We start from the raw sequence: 25,628 nt of genomic DNA on the forward strand, positions 1-25,628 counted from the left end.
TCTTATCTAGCTCTGATTTAAAGGAACCCAGGGTTTTAGCTTCTGCTACACTAGCAGGAAGACTATTCCATACTCTAACTACACACTGTGTAAAGAAGTGCTTCCTCAAATTTGTTTTAAAATGTTCTCCCACTAATTTCCACTTATGGCCACGAGTTCTAGTATTTAAACTAATATTGAAATAGCTATTTGGCTGAACAGCATCCAGACCCGTTAGAATCTTATAGACCTGGATCATGTCCCCCCTTAGTCTCCTTTGCTCAAGGCTAAACAGATCCAGCTCAGCTAACCTCTCCTCATAAGACATTGCTCTAAGACCAGGAATCATTCTCGTAGCCCTCCGTTTCACCTTTTCTAAGGCAGCAATGTCCTTCTTAAGGTATGGTGACCATAATGCGTAACGGTCCTTACGGATGACACTCTAATGACAATGACCTGCTGGGCCGGCTCCTTTGAGCAGTTATTTAAAGCTGACCCTCCAGCTAGGATGTTGGACATCTCTGGGTCCACAGTTCTTGAAGCTGATCCTCCAATCAGCTGTGAACCACTCAAACTCAGTGAGATTGCACGGGTGGTAAATCATCTTGGGATAGGGAAGGTCGCAGGGATCTGTGGTATCCGGGGTGAACTTCTCCAGGCTGGTGGTAAGGCTGTCCTCTTGGCATTGCAGGCAATCTTTGCATCCATTTGGTAGTCAGGCATCATCCCAACTGACTGGAAAATGGGACTTATAGTCCCTATCTGGAAAGGGAAGGGTGATTGCCTGGATTGTGGCAACTACAGGGGATAACACTGCTTTCAGTGCCGAGTAAGGTCCTTGCTAGGGTCATCCTAAACAGGATGCATGATCACTTCTTTGCCTGTCAGCGACTGGAGCAGTCTGGTTTTACGCCTAAGAAGTCTACCTTTAACTGTATCCTTGCACTTAGGGTCCTCATCGAGCGCATGTATTGGCAGAAGTTCTTTGCAACCTTTGTCGATATTCATAAAGCATTCGACTCAGTTGATCGAGTTGCCCTGTGGGAAGTCCCCCAGGAGTTGCTGGACATCTTAGCTGTCCTGTACACTGGTATTGTGAGTGCTGTGCAGAATGGAGGGAGAACCGCTGCGTTCTTCACAGTTGATTCTGGCGTTCACTAGCGGTGTGTTCTTGCTCCTACTCTATTCAATGCTTGTAGGGACTGTGTGTTGGGCAGGGTTGTGGGGTGTCCGTTAGTGAAGAAAGATTTACTGATCTTGACTTTGCCGACGATGCTCTGATCTTAGCGGAGTCAATGGAGGCTCTGATCGGGGCTCTCGAGAGACTGAGTGAGGAGTCTGAGTGTCTGGGATTGCGGGTGTCCTGGAAAAAGACCAAGATCCAGGCATTTAATGACTTTTTAGGCACAGATATTAGTAGTGTATCTGTCTGTGGGGAGAATGTCGACCTAGTTGAGAGATTTACCTGCCTTGGCAGCGACATTCATGTCTCTGGTGACTCTTCCTGTCTTTGCAAGAGTCCTGGTGCTCCCTGTCTTGCTGTATAGCTGTGAGACATGGATGCTATCCAGTGAGCTGAGATGAAGACTGGACTCCTTCGGTACTATGTCCCTTTGGAGATTCCTTGGGTACCGCTGGTTTGACTTTGTGTCGAATGAGCGGTTGCTAGAGGAGTCCCGAAAGAGGCACATTACCTGCTTTGTGAGGGAGTGTCAGTTACAGCCCTACGGCTATATGGCGCACTTCCTTGAGGGTGATCTGGCTCGCAGGATCCTCATTGCTGAGGACCCAAGCGGCTGGACCAGGCGAAGGGGACGCCCACGTAACACCTGGCTGCAGCAGATGGATGGCGATTAATAATGACAATTGTATGAAGCCGTTTGCATATGTATGTAATAAATCATTTGGAAATTTGTTTCATAGAATCAGAAATGATGTTCTTGTGTGGAAATTACACTTGTTGTTAATTGTCAAATGTTAATTGTCATTTGAGAAATGCTCCAAAACAATCAAGAAAAACAGTAAGTCAGGGGTGGCCAATCTTATCCGCAAAGGGCCGGTTTGTATGCAGGTTTTTGGGATAACCTGTAGGTCAGCTGTTCAAACCCAGGTGTGAGGATGCTTCAGCCAATCAGTCCTCTAATTAGTAATATGATTAGGGAGTTGCAGCGAAAACCCGCATACACAGCAGACCTTTGTGGATAAGATTGGCCACCCCTGCAGTAAGTGGTGTGTTGATTTGGTTTTCCTTATCGGAAAACATTTGCCAGAAGGTCATAATTGGGATAGATGATGCCCTGGGTGAGCAATATTATGTGTTGGCTTGGAACCAGCAAGTAGGCCCCATGTAACATAGCCACTCTCTTGTTTATTGCAGGTGCAGATGTGAACAGCCAGGCAGCTGATGGAGCCACAGCTCTCTATGAGGCTAGCAAGAACGGCCATGACGATATAGTGAAGATCCTGCTGTCTCAAAATGCTGATGCAAATATAGCAGCCAAGGGGGGGCTACTTCCACTGCATATTGCGGCTCAGCGTGGGAATGATAGGTAGGTACTGCCTGAGGCTTTATATAGCTGCTTGTGAAGTATGTGTATATAATGTAGGAAGTACTTATTTGTTTACACAATCATTTATTATTAAATACAAAGAACCGGGTCTGCACTGTAGTATGATGGTGAATTTGTAATATTGTGGGTCTATTTTTCCTCCAAAAATCCAGGGAAGCAAAAATGGTTTATTGACTACAGAATCAAGCTTTTTCCATTATCATCCCAGTTCCCTGACCTAAATTCCATTCAACATCTCTGTTGAGGTGTTGAGCAACTGAGCAATGGTCTCAAATTCCTTGCTCTGTGCAAATATATGAAATACAGTACTGTGCAAAAGTCTTAGTCAAAGAAAATGCTAAAAGCTATTTATCCGGGTAGTAAGTGTATTTAATTGTATATTTGTGGAGAAGAAAATACAACTTAACATCAGCTTCCAAACCTCTCCTTAGGGGCACCCCAGACCGTCCTTGAATGAATGGAGTGTGAGGGGATCTAATACATCAGTGTTTTAACTTGACCACTAGCATACATTGTATAGCTAATCAATATCTCATTGGTTTTTTTTTTAAACATAATTAATGAATTAAGTGAGCTGCTGGTGAAATTTCATAAATACATGGAATAGCTAAAGTGCCCCTGAGGAGGGGTCTGGGACCTGAAGCGGTGTTCATTTAGCCATCCAACTAGATATCAGCAGGGCCGTGCAGAGACGTTTAAAGGGGCGGGTGCTCAAAGTTAAAAAAGATAGAACAGGCTGAATAACAACAACTCACATTCATGACGAATCTAATATGGAATTATGTGGATATCCATATTAGATCGTTTTTAGTGAAATAAAAGCCCTCCAGAAAAGAAGGGAAAAGTCCTGTAACTTACTTTAAAACAAAACATGTTCCCTAAAACGGTGGAAAGAGCTACAGACCCCCTTGTAACACCCTTACCCAGTTAGCTAGCAGTTAATGACCACCATTACTTGTGCAGTTCATAAAAGGACAGGTAATGTTTGTCGCGCTGTTGCACAAACAGCACGCTCATTTATTTCAATTCATTTGTTGTTATAGACTATAGTGTGCGCTGTACACCCTATTTACTGTTTTGTTGCAGTCTGCACCTTCCAATTAATTTGCCTGCTTCTCCTCCAGCTCCGCACCACCCAGCCTGCAGAAAATGCGCGTGCACTTTGCGAGCTCGTACCCGTCTCGTAACGAGTGCGCTCTGCCCTCAAGGGCGTGCATTGGTTAATGGCAGTCATGTGACTGATGCAAGCCAGATCCTTTTATTTAGCAAAATTGAGATTAATAGTTACATTTTATTGTTGAGGGGCAAAGACAGGGCTCCATACTCACATACACATTAAAAAAAAAACAAAAAAAAAAAACAACAACAACAACAAAAAAAAAAACCCAAGAAAAGGGCACTTGAGGCATCCTGGAGGAAAGGGGTGGGTGCTCAAGCACCCTCTGCCCCCCCCCCCCTCTGCACGTGGATATCAGTCATTTTTTGGAGAACAGAAGAAATTCTTACTAGTTTTTCTTGTGTTACTCTTAATTTCCATATGTTCTAATGCTATATACACACACACACACACACACACACACACATATATATACTGTATGGGTGTGTGGATTATGTTTACATTACATTGTGGGGACCAAATGATCCCCACAATGTAATAAAAACCTGTTATTTTGAAGTTGTGGGGACCATTTTTCAGGTCCCCACAAAGATCTGTGACTGCAATCAAAAAAGCAAAAATGCAAGAAGTCTCATATTTTGTTTAATTACTTATGGTTCAGGTTAGGGCTGGGTAGGGGTTAAGGTTGTCATAGTTAGCATTAGCATTATTCCCATAGAAATTAATGAGTGGTCCCCATAAAGATATGTTTACCCGACATATGTGTGTGTGTGTGTGTGCGTAAAATATTTTTTTGAAAAAAAAAAAAAAATTTGAAACTTTTTTTTGCGTAAAAAAGGTTTTTTTCTGAAATTAATTTACTTCATTGGGATCAAGTTGGGTTTCTCCAAATTTATCAGTGTGAGATTAAGCTAGTTGACCACAAATGCATTATTAATCTCTTATCTTTGGTTTCAGCAAGGGTGTGCACTGAACTGATGTATGTTATCATCAGCAACAACACTGGCATATCTCCATAGCTCATTCTCCCTTGCATATCCTTTTCCTGAGGTCAGGAATTTTTGTTGAAGAATTTAAACTATTATTGCCACAGTTTAAACCTACAATGATAAAAAAAAACATAATACTGTTCTATTTTTAATACTGAAGTGCAATATTCAAACCCATTTATATTCAGTTTAATATTAAATTTTGAAACCCTGTATATTTTCAAAAGAAAAAGGGCAGAAGTTGCTTCTCGATGCTTTTGTGGCACCAGGTTTTCACATGTCAAACTGAGAACTGAGCAATGCTTTATATTTAAAATTCTACGTGATTATATGTGAATTATACATTGCACTGAATGTGCGCAACATAATATTGCGTTGGGCCTTGTTTTGCACTCTAGACTGCCTTAATATCTTGGGGATGGGCACAGCTGTGTCCCAGGGGAATGCTGCCCTAGGCAGACTCTAATGTTTCCCACAGCCGTGTTGTGTTGCTTGAATGTTATTTGGGTGGGTGGGGGGTGGGGGTGGGGGGGATAGTACAGATATTCTGTTCATTGTCATCTATGGGCATACTTTGTTAAAATGCAATTTTTTCCTGCTCAGACACACAATACATGTCTCAGTTGTTTCTGGCCTTAGAAACCTTTTAAGGCATGGAAATACCTTATACTTTTAAACACAGTATATATTTTCAGTTTTTTAGCAGCTTAAAAAGGTCTTTTTATACAAATGAGTGTTTAGTCAATAAATCCATAGCTTGGTAATAATGAGTATTATGACATTCTGGGGATTTTGACATGCAACTTTATTACCACCAGTAATAACCTGATGTCACTTTTTGTCACTTCTGTGTTGGTACAAAGAGTGTATTCAGTGTCCACAGAGGCACAGCTAGACACCACTGTATTAAGTGTCTTGGAAAATTCATAGCACCACCCGACAGCTGTAAGCAGCACAGCTTGTAATGGTGTAACATCTGCTTTGTTCTCCCGCATTGCTTTTGCAGAGAAAAGTTGCTGAACTATGCATCATATTCCTACTGTTGCGAATTGTCAGTTAAGTAAGTCACCAAAGCCTGCAGTGGTGCTGCGAGCTCTCCCGTAACTTACGGAATTAACTCAAGCTTAGCGTAGCTGTTGTCTGCACTTAAACCTTTACTGATCTCCTAACCACTCATTCATATCAGTATGCACTTTAGTTTGCTTTTATTCTGGAAAACTGATTAATTAAAATATTCATATTTTATTTCATATTTATCTTATGTACTTATATTGATGTAAATAAATATAGCTTGGTTTGATAATCTCATTTAATCTGAGACACAACATGAAAAATGTTCAATGTTGAATATTAGGACCATATTTAGTATAATAATTCTCAAATGAATAAAGTAAATGAGTAGCCATATTGTTAGTATGGGGCAGTAGAGTATGCTTGGATCTTGCTTAGGACTTGACATTATTGGTTCCCATAATTCTGACTCCCGTCTCTCCTCCATGCAGAATTGTGTCCATGCTGATTCCGGCTACTAGCAAGGCCCGGGTGCGGCGTAGTGGGATCAGTCCCCTTCACCTGGCTGCAGAACGTAACAAGAATGAGGTCCTGGAGACTCTCATAGAGGCAGGCTTTGATGTCAACGCCATGTTGTCCCCTGACCGCTCCAAGATGTACGAGGACCGCCGCAGCACCGCCCTCTATTTTGCCATCTGCAACAACAACACTGAAGCTGCCACTATGCTCCTAGAAGCTGGTGCCAACCCTAACCTGGACACGTTTAACCCCCTGCTGATCGCCGTGCGTCAGGGCTGCATACGGACAGTCACTTTGCTGGTAGAGCATGGGGCCAATGTCAATGCCTACATCCCCACCCACCCCACCCCCTTCCCCGCTGCCATTATGTTCTGCATGAAGTACCTGACCCTGCTCAAGTACCTGCTGGATAATGGGTGCGATGCCCAGTCCTGCTTCCAGTGTGAGTACGGCAGTGGTCCACATCCTCCGATCGAGACCTTACACAGACCCAGGGATGACATACGCTACAATGTTGATGTGCAGGACTACATTCCAGTGCAGGTAGGTTCGACATCTTAGATAACATGTTGTGAAATGAGCGTTCAGCACTATGATCAGACCAAGTGTAAGATATACTTATTGCACATGTTGGTAACTTGATCAGAAAAAAAATTACATGCATGTTTTCCCTTTATCAAGTCAAGTGGATTTTATTGTGATAACACATACTGTAGTACTGTGATACAAAATTTAGTTCCCCAAGACCAATGTGCAACATAGAACAAAACAAGGGCTACACATATAAGTAGGGCACTATAAGTTGAAGGAGCTGCTGCAGCAGGCAGCACCTGAGCATGGTGCTATTTTATTAAATAAATCAGACACTCCTCACTTACTGACAGCTTCATTCCTATGACTAGATCATTAAGTGAATTGGTTGATAAGGGAAGAGCTGTCCTTATTGATATTTCAAGCACACTGTACTGGTAGTGGTAGTGCCAACCCTCTTTAAATGTTGTTTTAATGTCACCTTTGCACCATTTATAACATCTCTAAATCTTCATACATTAGTGTATTGCATACTGTAATAAACACTGTTCTGGCTACATGTTTTATCCGTTTGTGACAGTTGAAAATCTATGAGTGAAACTATAGTAAAACACAGAAAAGACTATGGAGCCCCGGAAGGGACCTGTGCAAAAAAATAAAATGCTCTTACTTTGGCGTGCACACACCAAAGTAAGAACATTTTATTTTTTTGGCATCTCTTTTTTATGCGATCTTTTATCTCACAACAAGCTGGCCAATAAGTGATAATGTTAATCGTCAATGGAATCATAAATACAGTGAGGGAAATAATTATTTGACCCCCTGCTGAATTCTTAAATTGACCCATTAATAAAGAAATGAGAAGTCTATAACTTCACTGGTAGGTTTATTTTAACAGCAAAAGATAGAAAAACAAGCCAGAAAAATAATTATGTAACAGTTACAAACCAATTTGTCATTTATCTAGGGAAATAATTATTTGATCCCTTGGAACACATGCTTTAGTACTTGGTGGAGTAACCATTGTTGGCAAGCACAACTGTCAGATGTTTCTTGTAGTTGGTCACCAGGTTTACACACAGCTCAGCAGGAATTTTCATCCACTGTTCTTTGAGGATCTCCAAATCTTTAAGGTTTTTAGACTGTCACTTGGATACACGAAGCTTGAGTTCCCTCCATAGGTTTTCTATGGGATTAAGGTCCGGAGACTGGCTAGGGCACTCCATGACCTTATTCTGCTTCTTCTTGAAGCAGCTTAGGGTTGTTGTCTTGCTGGAAGACCCACCCACAATACATTTTCAGTGCTCTAGCTGAAGGAAGGAGGTTCTCTTCCAAGATTTAATGCTACGTGGCCGTCCTGGACCCTTGGCAGAAAAACACCCCCAAAGCATAATGCTTCCACCTCTGTGTTTGACAGTAGGTATGATGTTCCTGGGGTTACAGTCAGCATTCTTTTCCCTCCAAACACAGTGAGTAGAGTTGATGCCAAACAGCTTGATTTTGGTCTCATCTGACCACATCACATCATCTGACCACTTCCAAGCCTCATTGGAATTATTCCGGTGTTCACTGGCATACCTCCGATGGATCTGAACATGGGCCCTCATGAACAGGGGTACTTTGTGAGCACTGCAGGATTTCAAACTATAACTGCATACTGTGTTACCAATGGTTTTTTTGGCAACATGAGGTCCCTGCGGCTTTGTGATCATTAACGAGCTCCTCCTATGTAGTTCTGGGGTTAGCCTTCACTGTTCTTAAGGTCATTGATGCCGCCCAAGACTAAATCTTTCTTGGGGCCCAAGATCCAGGGTGATTGACAGTTATTCTGTCTTTCTTCCATTTGCAAATAATTCCACCAACAGTTGTCACTTTCTCACCAAGCTGCTTGCTGATGGTCATGTAGCCCATTCCACCTTTGTCAAGGTCAACAATCTTGTCTCTGACATCCTTAGACAGCTCTCTGGAGTCTCTCATGGTGATAGGATTGAAGATCTAGAAAGGTTAGTGACTAAAAAATACTTTTTAAACAAAGTAATGCCATTAAATGTGAATACTGGTATCTGTTAATACTTAATTAAGTACTACTTCTGTAGCCTCCTCCACAGTTGGGCCTCACGTCACCTGCCCTAGTATTTAAGAGTTCTGTGCTTCATCTAGCCCAGCTGCGTCCCTTTAAGGATCACTTTCAGCCAGGGTATCAGTTTAGCCCCCAACAGTACCCCTCAGGCATCCCAAGGCCGCAGCCACCACCGTTATAGCCTTCCAGCCACCACCTCGTGCCTGAATCAGCTTACCGTGGGCCACGTCCACTGATCCCTAACCTTACAACCCAGGATCCCAGTGAGTTTGCCCGTCTTAAGACTGCCCTGGAAAACCTTCTACCAATAGATGGAACAGTGCTATTTAAGTACCAGGTTTTAGCTGACCATTTAAAACTGGAGGAGGCAGAGTTGGTGGCCGATGATCTCCATTCCACCACTCCTTACAATGACACTATGATCGCTCTAAATGACAAGTTTGGTCAACCGCATCAGATGGCGCTAAAGAAAATTGCTTCTGTGATGCACTCTTGACGTCAGACGTGGAGATGCAGCTGCCTTCGAGAGGTTTGCGCTCCAGATCCAGTCACTGGTGGGAATGCTGAAGACTTTAGGCCCGGAGGGAGAGCCTGAGCTGCAGTATCGCTCATATGTGGCCCGCCTTCTCAGCAAATTACCACCTGAGCAGAAAGCAGAGTTCCAGCATTGTATGTTCAGGCATTTTGGAATGGACTACACCTTGACTGACCTTTCAGATTGGCTGAAGTATGAGTCGTGGTGTCAAGATGTTGATGGACAGATACCCTCCAAGGGGACCAAGATAGACCTGTGTTTAAGGGTGACAGACACAAAAAAAGCGGCTTGTCAGTCCTCCATGGGACTAAAGACAGCCTCAGTAAGGAAGAACCCCCGACTCAAAGCAGCCTTGTTAAGAGGAACCAAAGCAAACTATACTGTGTGTTCTGTGACAAGTCGGAGCATCACCTCAGTCAGTGCACGAAGATCTCCAAGTTAACTAAAGACCAGTTAACCATGTGGATAAGGACAAATAGAAGATGGCGCTGCGCACGGTCCCACCAGGCAACACAATGTGACCTCAAGAAACCTTGCGGTTTGTGTTAAGGAAGGCATCTACAGGTTTTACATGAGGTCAACATCAGGGCCTCAAAGGGAGCAGTGAAGCCTATTGTGGAGGGGGACCGGGCAGAGGTTTCGCCAACGGAAGTGCTCTACCTGGATAGGCTAACTGAAGACAGTCACGTGTTACTGAAAGTCGCCAGAGTCCTCATCCACAGTGGTAATCAAATGCTGGATGCGTATGCAATGCTAGACGATGGATCAGAGAGGACAATGTTGCTACCTGCTGCTGCCCAGAGACTTGGGCTTCGAGGGACACCTGAAGATCTCCCACCTCAGTGTCCTTCTCCATCTCTCCATTCGCAAGACCAAAGATTAGTTTCTCCATTACAGGAGCTTTCACAGCAACCCACATTAATTTATCAGAGCATACCTACCCCATGGAGCTGCTTCAGAAGAAGTACAGACACCTGACTGGCCTGCCAATAAGGTCATTCAAGAATGTCAGACCATTACTGCTGATTGGGAGTGACCATCCACACCTCATAACCCCTATTGAACCTGTTAGGCTAGGCTCACCAGGTGGGCCAGCAGCTATCCGTACCCGACTAGGATGGACACTCCAAGGCCCTGCAAAGCTGGTCCGTCAGCTCATCCAGCCACAACAGTGTCTCATGACCTCCGTGGCCCCCCAAGTGAACGAGCTGATGAAACACATAGAGAGATTATGGCAGCTAGACACCATTCCATTTAGAAGCGAGAAGTTAGTGACCCGCTCCAAGCAGGATCATGAAGCCATCATCATCCTTGAATCCAAGACCACCCATGTAGAAGTGAATGGTATACTCTGATACGCAACTCTGCTCCGGCGGAAGAACATGCCCTGCCTCCAAACACACATGTAAGCTGTTATGCCAAGCCCGAGAAGCACAGATTGACTCAGTAGGGACCCTAAGAAAGCCACCGCTTACAAAGAAGAAATGGAGAAGCTCATAAAGGCAGGATCAGTGTTGAAGGGTGACCCAATGACGTTAGGAGAAGAGGGGGAATCATGGTATATACCCCACCACATGGTTAGCCACAATGGTAAGAATCGGCTTGTATTTAACTGCTCTTGCCAGTATCGAGGGCAGAGTTTGAATGAGTACCTGCTGCCGGGTCCAACATTGGGAGCATCACTTCTTGGAGTCCTTTTGTGCTTCCGCGAGCATGCAGTGGCTGTCAGATGAGATATCAAGAGCATGTTCCATCAGGTCTGCCTGATACCTGAGGACTGCTGCCTCCTGCGGTTTGTGTGGCGCAATCTGCATCAACATGAACCTCCAGAAGTATATGAATGGCGAGTGTTGCCCTTTAGCACAACGTGTAGCCCTCGCTGTGCAGTGTTTGCCCTACAGCACCATGTAGCTAACCACAGCATTCCAGATGAAGAGGTGAAGCGCTCCGTTGCGCGATGTTTCTATGTTGATAGTTGCCTACAAAGCCTACCCACCATTGAGGAAGCCAGGCAGTTAGTGGATAAGCTTCGAGCACTCCTGTTGTCAGCAGGGGTTGAACTGCATCAGTGGGCTAGCAATGAGCCAGTGAACTGCATCAGTGGGCTAGCAATGAGCCAGCCGTCATAAGCTACCTTCCTGAAGAAATGAGGTCAGACACAGTTGAGCTCTGGCTGGCTCAAGATCGATCAGAAGCTCCAGAGTCAACCTTAGGGCTTAGCTGGCACTTTCAGACCGACCTCCTCGGTTACAAGTATCGTCATGTGGATTATGGGGCCCTGACCATGCAGAATATTTATAAAGTCCTAGCCAGCCATTACTATCTTTTAGGGTTCATTCTACCTTACACCACCTGGGCTAAACTGCTAGTCAGATGTCTATGGGACAAGCAGATGGGTTGAGATAAACCCCTGCTACTGCAAGACCTCCTGCAGCAGTGGAAGGATTGAGAGGAAGAGCTTCAAGTCCTGGCCTAAGTCCTCCTTCCTCGACTGTACTTACCAAAGGACATATCCCCACTGAACACTAGCAGAGAGATGCACATCTTCTGTGATGCGTCTGAGCAGGCTTACGGTACGGTGGCTTATCTGCGAACATTGGGCCGTGATGGTGGTGTGCACCTAGCATTCCTTTTGGCACACTCCAGGGTTGCCCCTAAGCGGCTACATTCCATGCCTTGGTTAGAACTCTGTGCCGCACTCATCGGAGCTCAACTCTCAAAATTACTCGAGAAGGAGCTTACCTTAGAAGTTACCTGGACTATCCTGTGGTCAGATTCCACCACGATGTTGACTTGGCTGAAAACCGAGTCATGTCGTTTTAAGGTTTTCATTGGCACGTGTGTGGCGGAAATACAGGACCTCACCGAGCAGTCTACCTGGCGATATGTAGACTCGGAAAAAAATCCCGCCGATGGCATCACCTGCGGTAAGATGTTGAGGGATCTGATAGGGCCAAATAGATGGACCCATTGACCCCCTTTCCTCCTCCTGAGCCCAGAGTCATGGCCAGTATACCCAGTGATAAGCCAAGGGGATGACATTTCAGAGATCCATAAGGCTACCTTCTGTGGCCTTGTCTCCCCTGCACCAAACCTGCCGAGTACCTGGAAGGAACTCTTGCAGGTCACAGCGGAGGAGTTGCATGGGGCGGCCAACCAAAGTGATTACCTATTAGCTAAAGATTACCGCGATGCAGAGGAGCTGATCCTGCAGAGAGCCCAGTAGGAGTGTTTCCCAGAGGAGCTTAGTTTGCTGAAGGCCGGGAAGTCTGTTCCCTCGAATAGTAGATTGCTGACCTTATTCCCCGAGCTGGATGAAACTGGAGAGCGTATACATGTTGGTGGACGGCTCCGCCGATCTGAGGACCTAGAGCTGACAACCCAGCATCCAGTAGTCCTTGACCCATCTCATCCAGTCACCAGGCTCTTAATACAGGATTATGATAGCCGTTTGTGCCACCCAGGCCCCGAACGGGTCTTCGCTGAGATCCGGAGGTCTTTCTGGGTCTTGCGAGGGCGTGAAGCCATCCGTCGTTATCAGCGCACCTGTACTGACTGCCGTAGATGGAAGGCTAGGCCTGCTGTACCATAGATGGCAGACCTCCCATTAGCTCGTCTGAGGCTCTTTAAGCCTGCCTTTTATTCCTCTGGGATGGACTGCTTTGGGCCACTGGAAGTGAAGTGGGGGCATCGTACTGAAAAAATATGGGGGATAATATTTAAGTGCTTCGCCACAAGAGGTGTACATCTGGACCTGTTAATTAACATGGATATGGACTCTTTCCTACAGTAATTGCCCTCAGGAGATTCATCGCCTGGAGAGGATCACCAGCCGAGCTGTTCTCTCGAGAAATCCGCTCCATTATGGCGGCTCTGATCACAACAGTTGGGGCTCAGCCAGTCCCAGATGAGGTCCTTCGGACAGCGCTCATAGAGGTAGAAGCGGTCCTTAACTCCAAGCCCCTTGGTTATGTTCCATCAGACGTGAATGACCTGGACCCAGTAACTACCAATGTGCTGCTGATGGGGGCGGCCTGATGGATCTCTACCTCAAGTCGTTTATCCTGAAGGAGACATCCTAAGTCGACGCCGATAGACACTCCCAGATACTCGCTGATCGTTTCTGGGCTTGTTTCATCCAGTTATATCTTCCCAGCCTACAAATCCGCCAGAAGTGGCATACTATACCAGCTGACATTGCGGAGGGTTCTGTGGTGATGATAGTAGATCCACAGATGCCACAAGCTCTTTGGCCCATGGGGTGGGTGGCTAAGGCCCATTACAGCCCTGATGGTCACATTAGGTCTGCTGATGTGCAAGTCAAGGACAGAGTATACACCCGACCTGTCGCCAAACTAGTAGTTCTCCCAGCTCTACCTTCGGGGGAAGATGAGGACAACGCTACGCCTTCAACTCCATGAGAATTTGGGGACTTCGGGCCCTTTGTTAGGAGCAAATCTATTGTATACATTTGGGGGCGGCTGTACAAAAGGCCCCCCAACTGTTAAGTATTTAGTAATTGAAATTCTTATTTAGTTGATTTCATTAATCCATTTATAATGTTACATGGGGGCAGCCATTAGTTTATTGTTTCCATGGTAGTACGTGGGCACGCATGGCATGAACTTAGTTGCGGTCTCCATTTTATTTCTGTTCAGTAACAGTAAAGTTAATAGCGGGGCTAACTGCGAGTGCCAGTCCATTCTTTTCGTGTGCGTAAATGACCAAAAGGTAAGACAAATATTAAGTCTAGTTATCTTTATGTTTGCGCCTTCAGTATACAAGTGGTTATATTTATCATTTCTATGCAATCGTCCTGTTATAATCAGTAAAGTAATTAGTAAATGCGCCATTCGCTTCATTCTCGTTGCGAAATATAATTGTATGTCAAGCGTGAGTTTCATGCATATAATCTCTGTTAATGTTAAGTTAGGGAGAGATTATAATTGTATAACGCGGGGCATATTATACAATGCAATGCTGTGTTTGTATAATTAACTTTAGCATGCAGATTCGATTATACGCGGACAGAGAGATCGCTGTATTCATGTATGGTGGTAAGCTGACATTGTTATTGGTAGTTTGCTGAGTGTACACTTACCATACTTTTGTTTCTTTTAGACCACACATACACCCATACACACCCAAGCACCTACATCAGCACCTGTGTTATGTGAGACCTGGAGAAAGGATGTTGCACTGGAATTAAATAATAAAAGATTCTTCAGGATCCCTGACACTCCGGGATATACATAACTAGAATCAGACCCAGCAACTTGGGAGAGTGATCCTAACAGCAGCCTCCACTACATGTACCATATCAAGTCTATAAAGTAAATTAAAGTATAAAATAGGGGTGGGTATTTACAAGGACCTCACGATACATTTCACGGTACATGGCTCACAATCCGATTACCGTATTTTCCGCACTATAACGCGCACTGCATAATATTGCAATATTCTAGTTCACTGAAAATGTAAAAATAGAGCTGAAATGCAAGTTACTGTGTATGATCTGGGTGGTCTTAATGAATCATATTACATTAACAATTCAGCCAAAACAACATAACTCACATATGTTCTTATGTTCTTAATTGAAATTTAACTTTACTGTCTTTGCATTTTAACACAATGAACTAGTGGACACCAAAAACGTTAAGATAAAGTGCATAAGAATGAAAATAAGAAATTAAAGTACCCAGTCAGTTATCTTAGGCTGGTGTGGTGCTTGTAGAGGACTGAGCATATCACCTGTTCTTATAATGAAAATAAAACGGTATGATTAGAGATGGGCGGTATGACCAAAAATTTATATCATGGCATTTTTCAAAGTTATATCGGTTTCACAGTATACGACTGTATTTTTATAAAAAAGTATGATTGGGCGTTTACCTCATTTTACACGATTTTATAGGACACATTTTTGTTATACGTTTTTGCACTGTTCCCACATTAACTATATTACTTTATTTGCCATTGCGCCTATCCGCTACCTTAATGATAACATCCGGCTAACGTGTTTGTTGGCTAACTGCTTATAGATAAATGGCTAATGTTATGGTGTGCGCCGGCCAAGTTAACATTTTTGATGTGTTTAATAGCTCAGTGTTGCTGGAACGTGAGCTTTACTGACCTCGCGAAATTTCTTATAAAGACCGGGATGGTGGTCTTTAAGATGCTTCGCCAGGTTCAACGTGCTACTTGACTTCGTCGCCACATGTTTGTAGCACTGTTTGCTTAGAGGCTTATTGACATCATTCGCCTTTCCATGCTCCTCTGCAAAATAATTCCAAAGGACATTTTTTTTGTTTTTAATAAAGCAGCTTGCGAAGTGCCTTCAACTGCAGCTTATGCCATGACCGGCCAACTCCGTATGTGTGTTAACTAGGGATGCAACGGTACTTGGTAAAATACCGGACCGTTCAGTATGCGCTGCACGGTCCGGTACGCCCTTGTGTACTGCGGTATTTCGTTTTTGCACTTCCTTTTGAAAATGGCGATTAATGCTTATCAGGCTCCAGTTAAACAGTAAGCGCCAATGAGCGAAAGCCCTCCACCGTGAGTTAATGTCCAATCACTGTTGTGGCTCCACCCACTCGCTCTCTCACACTGACGTAACTGGAGCTGAGCCTGCAGCTCGGTAAGCAGACGCAGAAAAAAAGAAAAACAAACAAGCATGGCCAGCACTTGCGGAACAGTTGAGAGGCAGAAGTTTGAAGAAGCACTAGCTTCGTACAAATGTCCATTATGGATTTTTTTCGGGGTCGCTGTAGAATACAACGACCAGGGAGTCAAAACAGTTAATAGAAATGCCACTGTTTGTAAACATTGCCTAACACGTGTCCCATACGCTAATGGAAACATGAGCAATATGGCTAAGCATCTCAAGCGTAGTCATGCTGATATAATGGTTCCTGAACGAAGGACAGACGAAAAGGTAACTGCAGGTAAACAAGTGTCTATCGAAAAAGCTTTTCAACAGACATACCCTGCTACATCCGATAAACATAAGAAAGTCCAGGGCATCTGCGGCCGGACCTCAAAGACGAGCAGGTGTGACTGGGAGTGTGTGTCTGAGTGTGTGTATGCGTGCATGCATGGATCTGTGTGTCTGCAGGTTTGTCCTGGTACGGGGAGCACGTGGATGATGGGGCGGTGTGGGGGCGGCAGTGAGGGGAGGGAGGGTGCGGGGGCTGGAGAGGGAGGGTTGGGATCTGGGCTTGGGGGAGGGGGGGTCAGGGGCGGGTGTGCTTGGTGACTCTCGGGGCGTCCCCCTGGTCCCCCGGGTGGGGGTCTTGGGGGGGGGGCGGGTCTCCCCGGGGCTGGCGGGGCCCCCGCAGGGTGTGCGGGTGGTCCGGGGTCCGGGCTCTGTCCGTGCCTGCGTGGCCGGCCTCCCGGGGGGGGCCGGCACGCTGCCGCCTATGGCCGTGGGGTTCCTGGCTCGTGCTCGCCGGTGGGGGGCGCCCAGTGCCTCCTTCCCTGCCTTCCTTGGGTGGGCGCGCAGCCATCCGGTGCCGGGGGCCCGGGTACCTGGCCGCTGTGGGGCGGCTGGGTTCATGACCCGTCAGGGCTCTCCCGGCCGTCTGGGGGCCCCGGGGCGGTGTTGTTGTGGCCTCGCACACACACTGGGAATCATTCCATGTTAACCTGCACACTCATACATACACTCACAACACACAAACATACACACATACACAAATGCGTACACACACACATACACGTATGCGTACACACTCACACATACACGTATATATGCACATGCACACACATACACACACTTTCATATCAACACACATACACTTAGAATGCACACACACACAGACATGCGCGCACACACACACACACACAAGAGAGCCTAGGGCTCTCTTCCCCTATTTTATCCCTCTTTCCCCTTATCTGGGTGTGTGTGTGTGAGAGAGTGTGTGTGAAAGTTGGTGTGTGGCTTCCACTCCCTCCTCTCAGATGCAGATACGGGTACGACGATATTTAGACAGTGTTCCTGGTGGTCTGCTCATGCATATATATTTATTTTCTTTCATTGGTATTAACGTATTTAATTCCAGAAGCAGATACTGGCACAAGCACATTCCCATGTCATAATGGTACCACTGGTTTCTTTGTGTGTATACTGTTTGTGTGTGTCCCTGGATCTTATCTTTCAGATACAGCAGCTGGTGTGATGATACGGTGTAAAGCAGCAAGATGCAGAAGCTGTCCTCTTATTACTCTTTCCTTTTTGTTCTACTGTTTGTTATGTATTATTTCTCTTCCCTGTCTCTCTCTCTCTGACCCCCCTCCTTATTTTATTTTTATTATGTGTATTTATTTATTTTTCTACTTCCTCTGTCTCTCACCCCTTTCTCTCCTTTCTCACTTTCTCTCTCTGTCTCTTTCCCACTAACCCCCCCCTGTCAGCTCCGGCTTTGTGGCGCATTGACATAAAAATGATTAATAAAGAGTATACCTCAAGTAACAAGAGGAGCTTAAATCCAAAGCTCCACTTGTTAAAATAAAAATGTTGGCACAATAAGGCACCCAGACTAACATCCTGCTTGCTAAACCGCCGGACACGACAAGGGGAAAAAAAAAAAAAAAAAACATAAGAAAATAACCCGTGCAGTGGGAACGTTCATTGCTAAAGATTTGCAACCCTTTTCTGTTGTCGAAGATGCGGGGTTTTGCCACTTAATTAAAACGCTTGACCCACGTTATGTTGTGCCCTGCCGTACACATTTCAGCGACGTTATAATTCCCGACCTCTATGACAAAGCGCGCAAAGCCATCGAAAACGATTTGGCTCAAGCACAGAGCCTCGAGTGGAATATAGAGTGTTTAGAGTGTTTTTGTTTACATTTTGTAAGTTTGAATTTTATACATGTATAGATATTTTAGACATAAATAAGAGGCAGTTTATTATTTGTTTTCTTGTGTTATTTGTAGTGTTGTATTTAAACCGAACCGAAACCGTGGCCCAAATACCGAGGTACATACCGTACCGTGGGATACCTGTACCGTTGCACCCCTAGTGTTAACCAGCGCAAGCCCATTCAACTGCTATTGAGAGGCGGGGAGGTGCTGCGCGAGTGTGTGTGTGCGTGCGTACACGAGCTCCTGAGCTGTAGTGGTGCTGTGTGAAGTGTGGCGAATGAGGCGAAAACTGCACTGTTGGTATCAATAATGGTGAAAATGAGTATCTAATCAGATACTTATTTTTAATATCGATTAGTATCTGAGAATCAATTTTTTTGACAACTCCAGTGTCAGCTATATCTTGCGTTTTTGATCTTTCGCTGCACATTTTTAGCGGTGCAGCAGTGAAAAAGGCCCCTCTTTCAACAAAACATGGGAAATCAGTTGCCAATCCTCATTAATGTGGTGCAAGGTGATCGTAACGTAAGATTCAGTGGCTCGCGAAGTCCAGCAAATGCACGTAAGTGCCACTCCTGCTGCAGAAAGAAGAGATTTTTTTTACAACTTGCGTTACCTCCTCAGACATTCCAACCTGCAAAAACTAATTTCAGGGAGGTCCCCCCCCCCCCCCCGCCAAGAAGGGAAATGACTTTATTTCACACAAGACAATTTCTACATTGGCCATATGTATAATTTTTTGTTAATAAATTTTTTCTAGTCAGCACACTAAATTTCGAAGGCTCCACTGAACCGATAACTTCGGTCCTCGAGAAGTTAAATAAAAGCCCGCCCGCACTGAAATCTGATTGGCTTATTTTGCTAAGTAGACCAATCAGGATGCTGTCTGTCTAGCACGGGCTACATGAACAGGCACACACACAGGGATCCATACATCTCTCTCTCTCTCTCTCATTCTGTCGTGCGCGCGATTTTCTCATGTGCGCGATGGACACGTTACTGTCTCGCGCGCATGCTCTTGTGTGCTTGCTCTAGTTTCTGGGACATTTTATTCAATTTGCGAGCTGTCACTACCGAAAATGTTACACCTACCGAAAATGTAACTTCCGCTACTACGCATGCGCACGCTTGCGACTTCTGGAAGGAGGCGTGCTATTTTTACGGCATCACGTCACATTTCATCGTCTGTTGATTTTTGATTGTCGACAGCGAGAAGAAAGAGAAGATTTAACCGGATAATGATGGAGTCCTTCGACTTTAAAAGATTTTATTTCGCAAAGGCCTTTAATGCCCAATGTGCTTCAGAAGGAGCAATGTAAAATACAGGGTATGGCCATCAATTTTACAGTCAAAGGTGACATTACTTTAATGTTACCATTATGTACTACTTCCAGTTCGATGTGCTGTGAAGTTACTTAAACTAAGCCTGCTTTTTTTCTCCTTAGTCATTTCATTTCTTAATTGTATCAGTGTAATTACCACACACTCCTGTCAGTTATGGCAGCTGTGTCTTGTGGTGCTAAATTAAGCAAATTATATTTGTTTCTGACAGACGACCGATTATTTTTTCTTGGGCCAAACCGCACAACATAAACATTGTTTATGTTGTGCAAATAAAAGTTCTTAACTATTATTTTGGTGTGATTTTTTTTTTTTAGAAAATGCTGTACATATATCACAGCCCCTTGATAAGCAATATGGGTACACAAGATTGATATACACCCCAATTTTATTACGTTTTCTAAAGAAAAGGCATCTATTCAGCAATACCCTTGGGAAAAACCTTATGTAAGATTACTGTCAGGCACTACAAACAACGCGCACACAGATGCAAATATTACAATCGGCAAAGCAATATGGTTTAAATACCACACTAAAGTGACGGCTGAACTACAAATATAAACATCAATGACCCATCTCACAATACAGTACGTGACTAATGAATGACGATACACGACGTCCACGCCCTGAATCACGCAATCACGGTCTGCCGCAAAATGTGAATACATGCGCAGTATTGGGCCTGTGGAAGTGTACATTACGCATGCGTAATAAAGAAGTGCCAGAAAATGTGGTTTCGTGGACGCATGCGTGATGAATGTGCGCATGCGTAGTAGCAGAAGTTACATTTTCGGTAGGTGTAACATTTTCGGTAGTGACACAGGCATCAGGGAGCCGCTATCAATATGCGGGAGACTCCCGGAACTTCCAGGACACTTGGGATGTCTGCCTCCTCCTACACTCTGGGCACAGCTACCTCCGTAATGTTTTCGCGTTGGGATCACATAGCATGGCTCCAGGGTGTTCCCAAAACGTCTGGTTGTATTTTGCATGATACTCCCCCTCGGAAATGTCGATTTTTGGAGCTAGAAATCAATATAGTACATCATGAAAGGAAATTTAAATTTAAAAGAAATTTAAAACGTGCCTGTATATTCTTTAGGCTATTAAGCCCACTGTCCTTTATTTTTAAGCCTATTTTTGCGTGGAATGCCATTGCCAAACCTGTCCGTTGTTGCCTATATATGTTGCTTAAAAATAAATATTTTCTGTTCTGACTGGCAATGTTGCCGTTGCTCATATCTCTTTCTGATATAAGGCTTCGGTTTAAGGTGACATTTGTTAGGCATGCAGATTATTTGTTCCTCTTTTAAATTGGATCGAGCGTGGAGCGATTTGACTGGAGCGGGAGGAAATTTTAGTGGAGCGAGGAGCGGTGTTGAGCAGAGCGAATTAGAGCGGAGGAGCGGGCGGAGCCAACAGCTTCGTCAGCGAGGAGCGGAAATTCTCACCGCTCCACTCCACTCACATGCTCTGGTGAAGACTCTTCAGCCAATCAGTCTTCTAATTTGTAATCTAATTAGGGAGTTGCAGCGAAAACCCACATACAAACCGGCCCTTTGCGGATAAGATTGGCCACCCCTGCCCTAGATAAATGACAAATTGATTTGTACCTGTTACATAATGATTTTTTTCTTGTTTATTTTGTTGAAAATCTATCTTCTGATGTTGAAAAAAACATACCATTGAAATTATAGACCTCATTTCTTTATATATGGGTGAACTTAGGAATTCAATTGGGAGGGTCAAATTATTATTTCCCTCACTGTAAATGATACGCCAATAACCTATAGGCATGTATCGCAAATTATCACTGCAATCCAATGAATCACTTATAGCGTCCTTTTGCACATTATAGGATTAAAATAGCACTTGTATATATTAACTAAGATATGAAACAACTAAAAAAACTTTTGAAGACATAAGAAAGGTATAAGACAGGAAAACCTTAACGTCTGTGCTTTACATGCTACTGGAGGCTCCCTATTCCGCAATAAAAGGCATATGCATCAAACTAAAGTCACCGGATGGTGAGTTCAGTGTAAACTGATATGGTATATTGAAATAAAGGTCAATTACTGCAAACAATATACTGTACTGTCCTTCCTTCGTTGACCCAAATAAATTAGGCAGTCATTAAACAGGCAGGTGGTTAAGTGGGGGGATTCATATATGGTATAGTTTAAATGCAGTGTAATTTCACAGTGTAAACAATAGAAACAGTGCAAAACATACATCACAATTAGATGGGATGATTTTTTTAAAAAGGGCAGATGTTATTTGCACCCAGGTGTCAGTAGCCAACAATTCTATATTATTATTGTTGTTGTTTGTTTGTATTATTATATTATTGTCACGTTGTTGTTGTTATTATTATTATTATTATTATTATTATTATTATTATTATTATTATTATCAGTAGTAGTAGTATGCTTTATATATTTGTATCAGACTTTGGTGCCTTCAGCCATTAAAGTGACATGCAACCATGCAAACCACTTGCTCTGGTGCAAATGGACACTTTCAAAAAAATATGTTGTGTGGGAGATCTGGTAGGACAGAAACTGTTTCAGAGAATGACCAAGAGTTATTTCTGACAGGTCTTTTAAGTCCGTTTCCTCCAAATTCCTCCCACAATCCAAAGATGCATGATTCAACAACAGTTCTGGAATCTGCAGTGCTACCCAATAAGCCACCATGATGCCTGAGAACTATCTTTTGACACTCTGCTGCCTATACTGGAAAAGTGGCTGTATGATGGATGGATGGATCTATGGCAGGGGTGGCCAATCTTATCCACAAAGGGTCGCTGTGTGTGTGGGTTTTCGCTGCAGCTCCCTAATTATATTACTAGTTCGAGGACTGATTGGCTGAGGAGTCCTCACACCTGGGTTTGAACAGCTGACCTAAAGGTTACCCCAAAAACCTGCATACACACCGGCCCTTTGCGGACAAGATTGGCCACCGCTGATCTATGGTATCCTGTACTTTTTACACAATGATTAGATTTCAGTATCGATACCTGAGCAAAATCAAAGATCACAGGAATATCAATAGAAAATGTAATTTCTTGAACTCAGGAGTGCCGCTAGAGATTCCAGGCCCCATGACAGCATATCATATTTGGCCCCAAACCCAGACCAATCCAGTGATGTTCCAAATTTTTATGGGCCACAATTGGAACTCTCTCCTCCCCTCTGCCACCTGTTTATGCTGTCCCTGCTTGAAATTATATATATATTTCTAAATACAAACTTTATGTCCATAAGCTAATACACTTATAATCCAAAGTCAGATATTTAGGCTAGCTGAAAGCCTCTAATTTGGCCATGGTGGGTGATTTTCCGTGGATGTGCCCCGTGATCGGTGTGTTGGCATCCCATCAAGAGTGCACGTCTACATTGTGCTCTCTGCTGCCTGAGATAGGCCCAGGGACCCCCTGTTATTTGATATGTGTTCTTTGTCTTTCACCCTCAGTTCTGTGAGATGATTTCCACGCCTTCAGTGAGTCGCTGGGCAGGACCCATCATTGATGTCCTCCTGGATTATGTTGGCAATGTGCAGCTGTGTGCCAGGCTGATAGAGCATCTGGATAGCTATGAGGACTGGGGCGTTATCAAGGAGAAATCAAGTAAGCATGTCAAAATCATCTGTTATTTACAATTTCTTTCGTTTGTTTCTGACTGAAACCAACATTTAGCCATTTCTATTGCTACATATATGTATGTGTAAAAATCTTTGTCTGCTATGAATTTTATCTAAAACCATATTGGACTGGTATCTGATCCAGAGTGTACACCAGCCTTGTGCTTATTGCTGGAATGTGTGGTTATAGGATGGACGGATGGAAGGAAGGATGGGTGTAATCATTGATGAACATTCTGATGTACATATTGATTACAGTTGTTTGGTTAGCAGTAAGATTCTGGTAAAGGAAAGGAATACATTATCAAATCAAGTCAAACCTCCATGTCATGCTATTCTGGTCAGACTCTGTGTCTGGAACAGGAAGAGCTATGCTTCCCAAGAGTAGATGCTCCTTATTAGGTTAACAGACACCATCATAGAGAGGTCTGGGGGGGACAGCATTTCTAAAAGTTTACTTTATGGAGAACTAGTGCTAATAAACCAAACAAGCTGGCTGATAAGTTCAGCTCCAGAAAAACTGACATTTCTCCCTGATTTCATGTATTTCATGTTCCTTGAGCCTATCCCAGGAAGCATAGTGCACAAGGCTGGGGGATAACCAGGACAAAATGCAAGTTTATATTCAATCCATGAAACATACAGGGTTTCAATTTGGACAGAGCCCAGCACAGCTCAGCTCTGCCTCCTTACAGTATGTCCGAAATGCACCTTAACGGAGCGCAGCTCCGCCTCTTTAAATCTTTAAATCAGATTCAATATAAATTCTCATTAGTACCTCAGATCTTGAGATCACTTTCTCAAGTGGATGAGATATTCCTATATGACGCCTTAATTTCTTCATTTCTGTCCCATGTTTTTGTATTTTGACCTTAACTGTATTTTGCTTACTCTACTGCTGCCAAAACTTCACTTACTAGCTGGACTCTGCTAGGGGTAAAACATACTTAAGAGGCTATCTGTGAGTAATTTGTTAAGCATGTGGCTCAGTAGGCTAAGCCTCTCTGTCTGTGATTAGAATGACACCAGTTCAAACCTGCCTATTAACCCTCAGATCCCTGGATGCTATAACATGTGGCTGCCCTTCACAACCAGCTTGCTGCCATCTACAGAGAGCTAGTTGGGGGTGGTGTAAAGATTCCCCACAGGGATCAATAAAGCACCAATCGTTATGCAGTGAATTATTTTGGCCCATCCCCCACTCTGTACCTGTCGGTGTTACACTTCCTCTCTGATTTTGGTTTAACCCATGTCAGTTATTCTTCTGCCTAACAGGTTTCTTCATTCACAGAAATATTTGAATTGATGGCTTAATAGTGTGTGAACATGAAAAGGTGATGCATTCTGGGTACTTTATTTCTCTAATGCAAAAATGCAAAGGAGCGTAATTTTCAAACTAGCATAAAGCTGATCATTGGAATGAGGATCAGTGTTTACATGCTCAAACTCACCTTAATGTTTACACACTCAGACAGGTATGTGACACTTTCTTAAATTTGTGACTTTTCAGTTCTTCCACGGCCCCTAATGCAATTATGCAGACTCAGGATTCTCAGTTTGTTAGGGGCCGAGAGGATGCAGCTCATCGATTCCTTGCCAATCCCTGGAAGATTATTAAAGTTCCTGAGACATGAGGAGCGCTCATCACAGTTATGAAGTGAACAATCTGCCATTACTCCCCAACATTAAAGATACAAAATGACTGCTTGGACTAGCATATGGATGCTCTGTTTGCTATCTGTTATTGAACTTATTTACTTATAGTATGCATACTAGTACGTATTATAATACATACTGTTGCAATAAAAATGTCACATTAATCTACACATATACATGCCTTTAAGAGAACCAACAAATGCATCAACTATTTACAGTTACAGTGTAACACTTTGGGATAAATGTCTTTTAGACAGGTGAAATATTTTAAAATGTCAAGGCATGTCAGAGTACCCTGAAATTGGCTAAGAGGCCTCAGTGAAAGCAAAGTTATCCAACGTTTTGAATGACACTTTACATGTTTTTATGGTCTTTCTACTGGTAATCATCACAATATTGGTGAGTTCCATAACAGAATAAGTGTGTATGTCAAAACCTGTATCACTTTGTTGATGGATGAACAAAATTCACAGTAACCAAATAAATATCAAATATGGTAAATACTAATTAGTGTGAGGAGGTGTGTGTGTATTGATTGAAGACATATTTGAAGTGATTAGTCTGTACATTTTTAGAAACAATATATTTATATTTTAACATTTTTACAGTGTGTTGAGTGTGAAATTGCACATATTGGAGATCAATAACATTTTTTATGAGACCAAACTGAAACACTTGCAAAATGTTTCTATGAACTGCCCTGTTTCATTTGAAGATGAAAATAAAGAGCCACATTCACTCAAGTAATTTTTATAAGAATAATCCAGTTTGGTTAATTTTCTATATC

General features: G+C 43.6%; 1 protein-coding gene across 2 annotated transcripts in view; it reads left to right on the top strand.

Moving 5' to 3' along the window:
- Positions 1-25,348, top strand: part of LOC111838315 (ankyrin repeat and SOCS box protein 2-like) — a 43,368-nt gene extending 18,020 nt beyond the window's left edge. For both annotated transcript variants that reach the window (XM_072702650.1, XM_072702649.1), the window contains 5 exons: positions 2,357-2,528; positions 5,662-5,715; positions 6,158-6,728; positions 23,018-23,171; positions 24,696-25,348. In XM_072702650.1, the coding sequence (XP_072558751.1) occupies positions 2,357-2,528; positions 5,662-5,715; positions 6,158-6,728; positions 23,018-23,171; positions 24,696-24,841 (1,097 nt within the window). In that variant the 3' untranslated portion in view covers positions 24,842-25,348. The remainder of the gene's footprint in view (positions 1-2,356; positions 2,529-5,661; positions 5,716-6,157; positions 6,729-23,017; positions 23,172-24,695) is intronic.
- The last annotated feature ends 280 nt before the right edge of the window (positions 25,349-25,628 follow it).

This window comes from Paramormyrops kingsleyae, chromosome 19 (assembly GCF_048594095.1).
Source record: "Paramormyrops kingsleyae isolate MSU_618 chromosome 19, PKINGS_0.4, whole genome shotgun sequence".
Classification (NCBI taxonomy): Eukaryota; Metazoa; Chordata; class Actinopteri; order Osteoglossiformes; family Mormyridae; genus Paramormyrops; species Paramormyrops kingsleyae.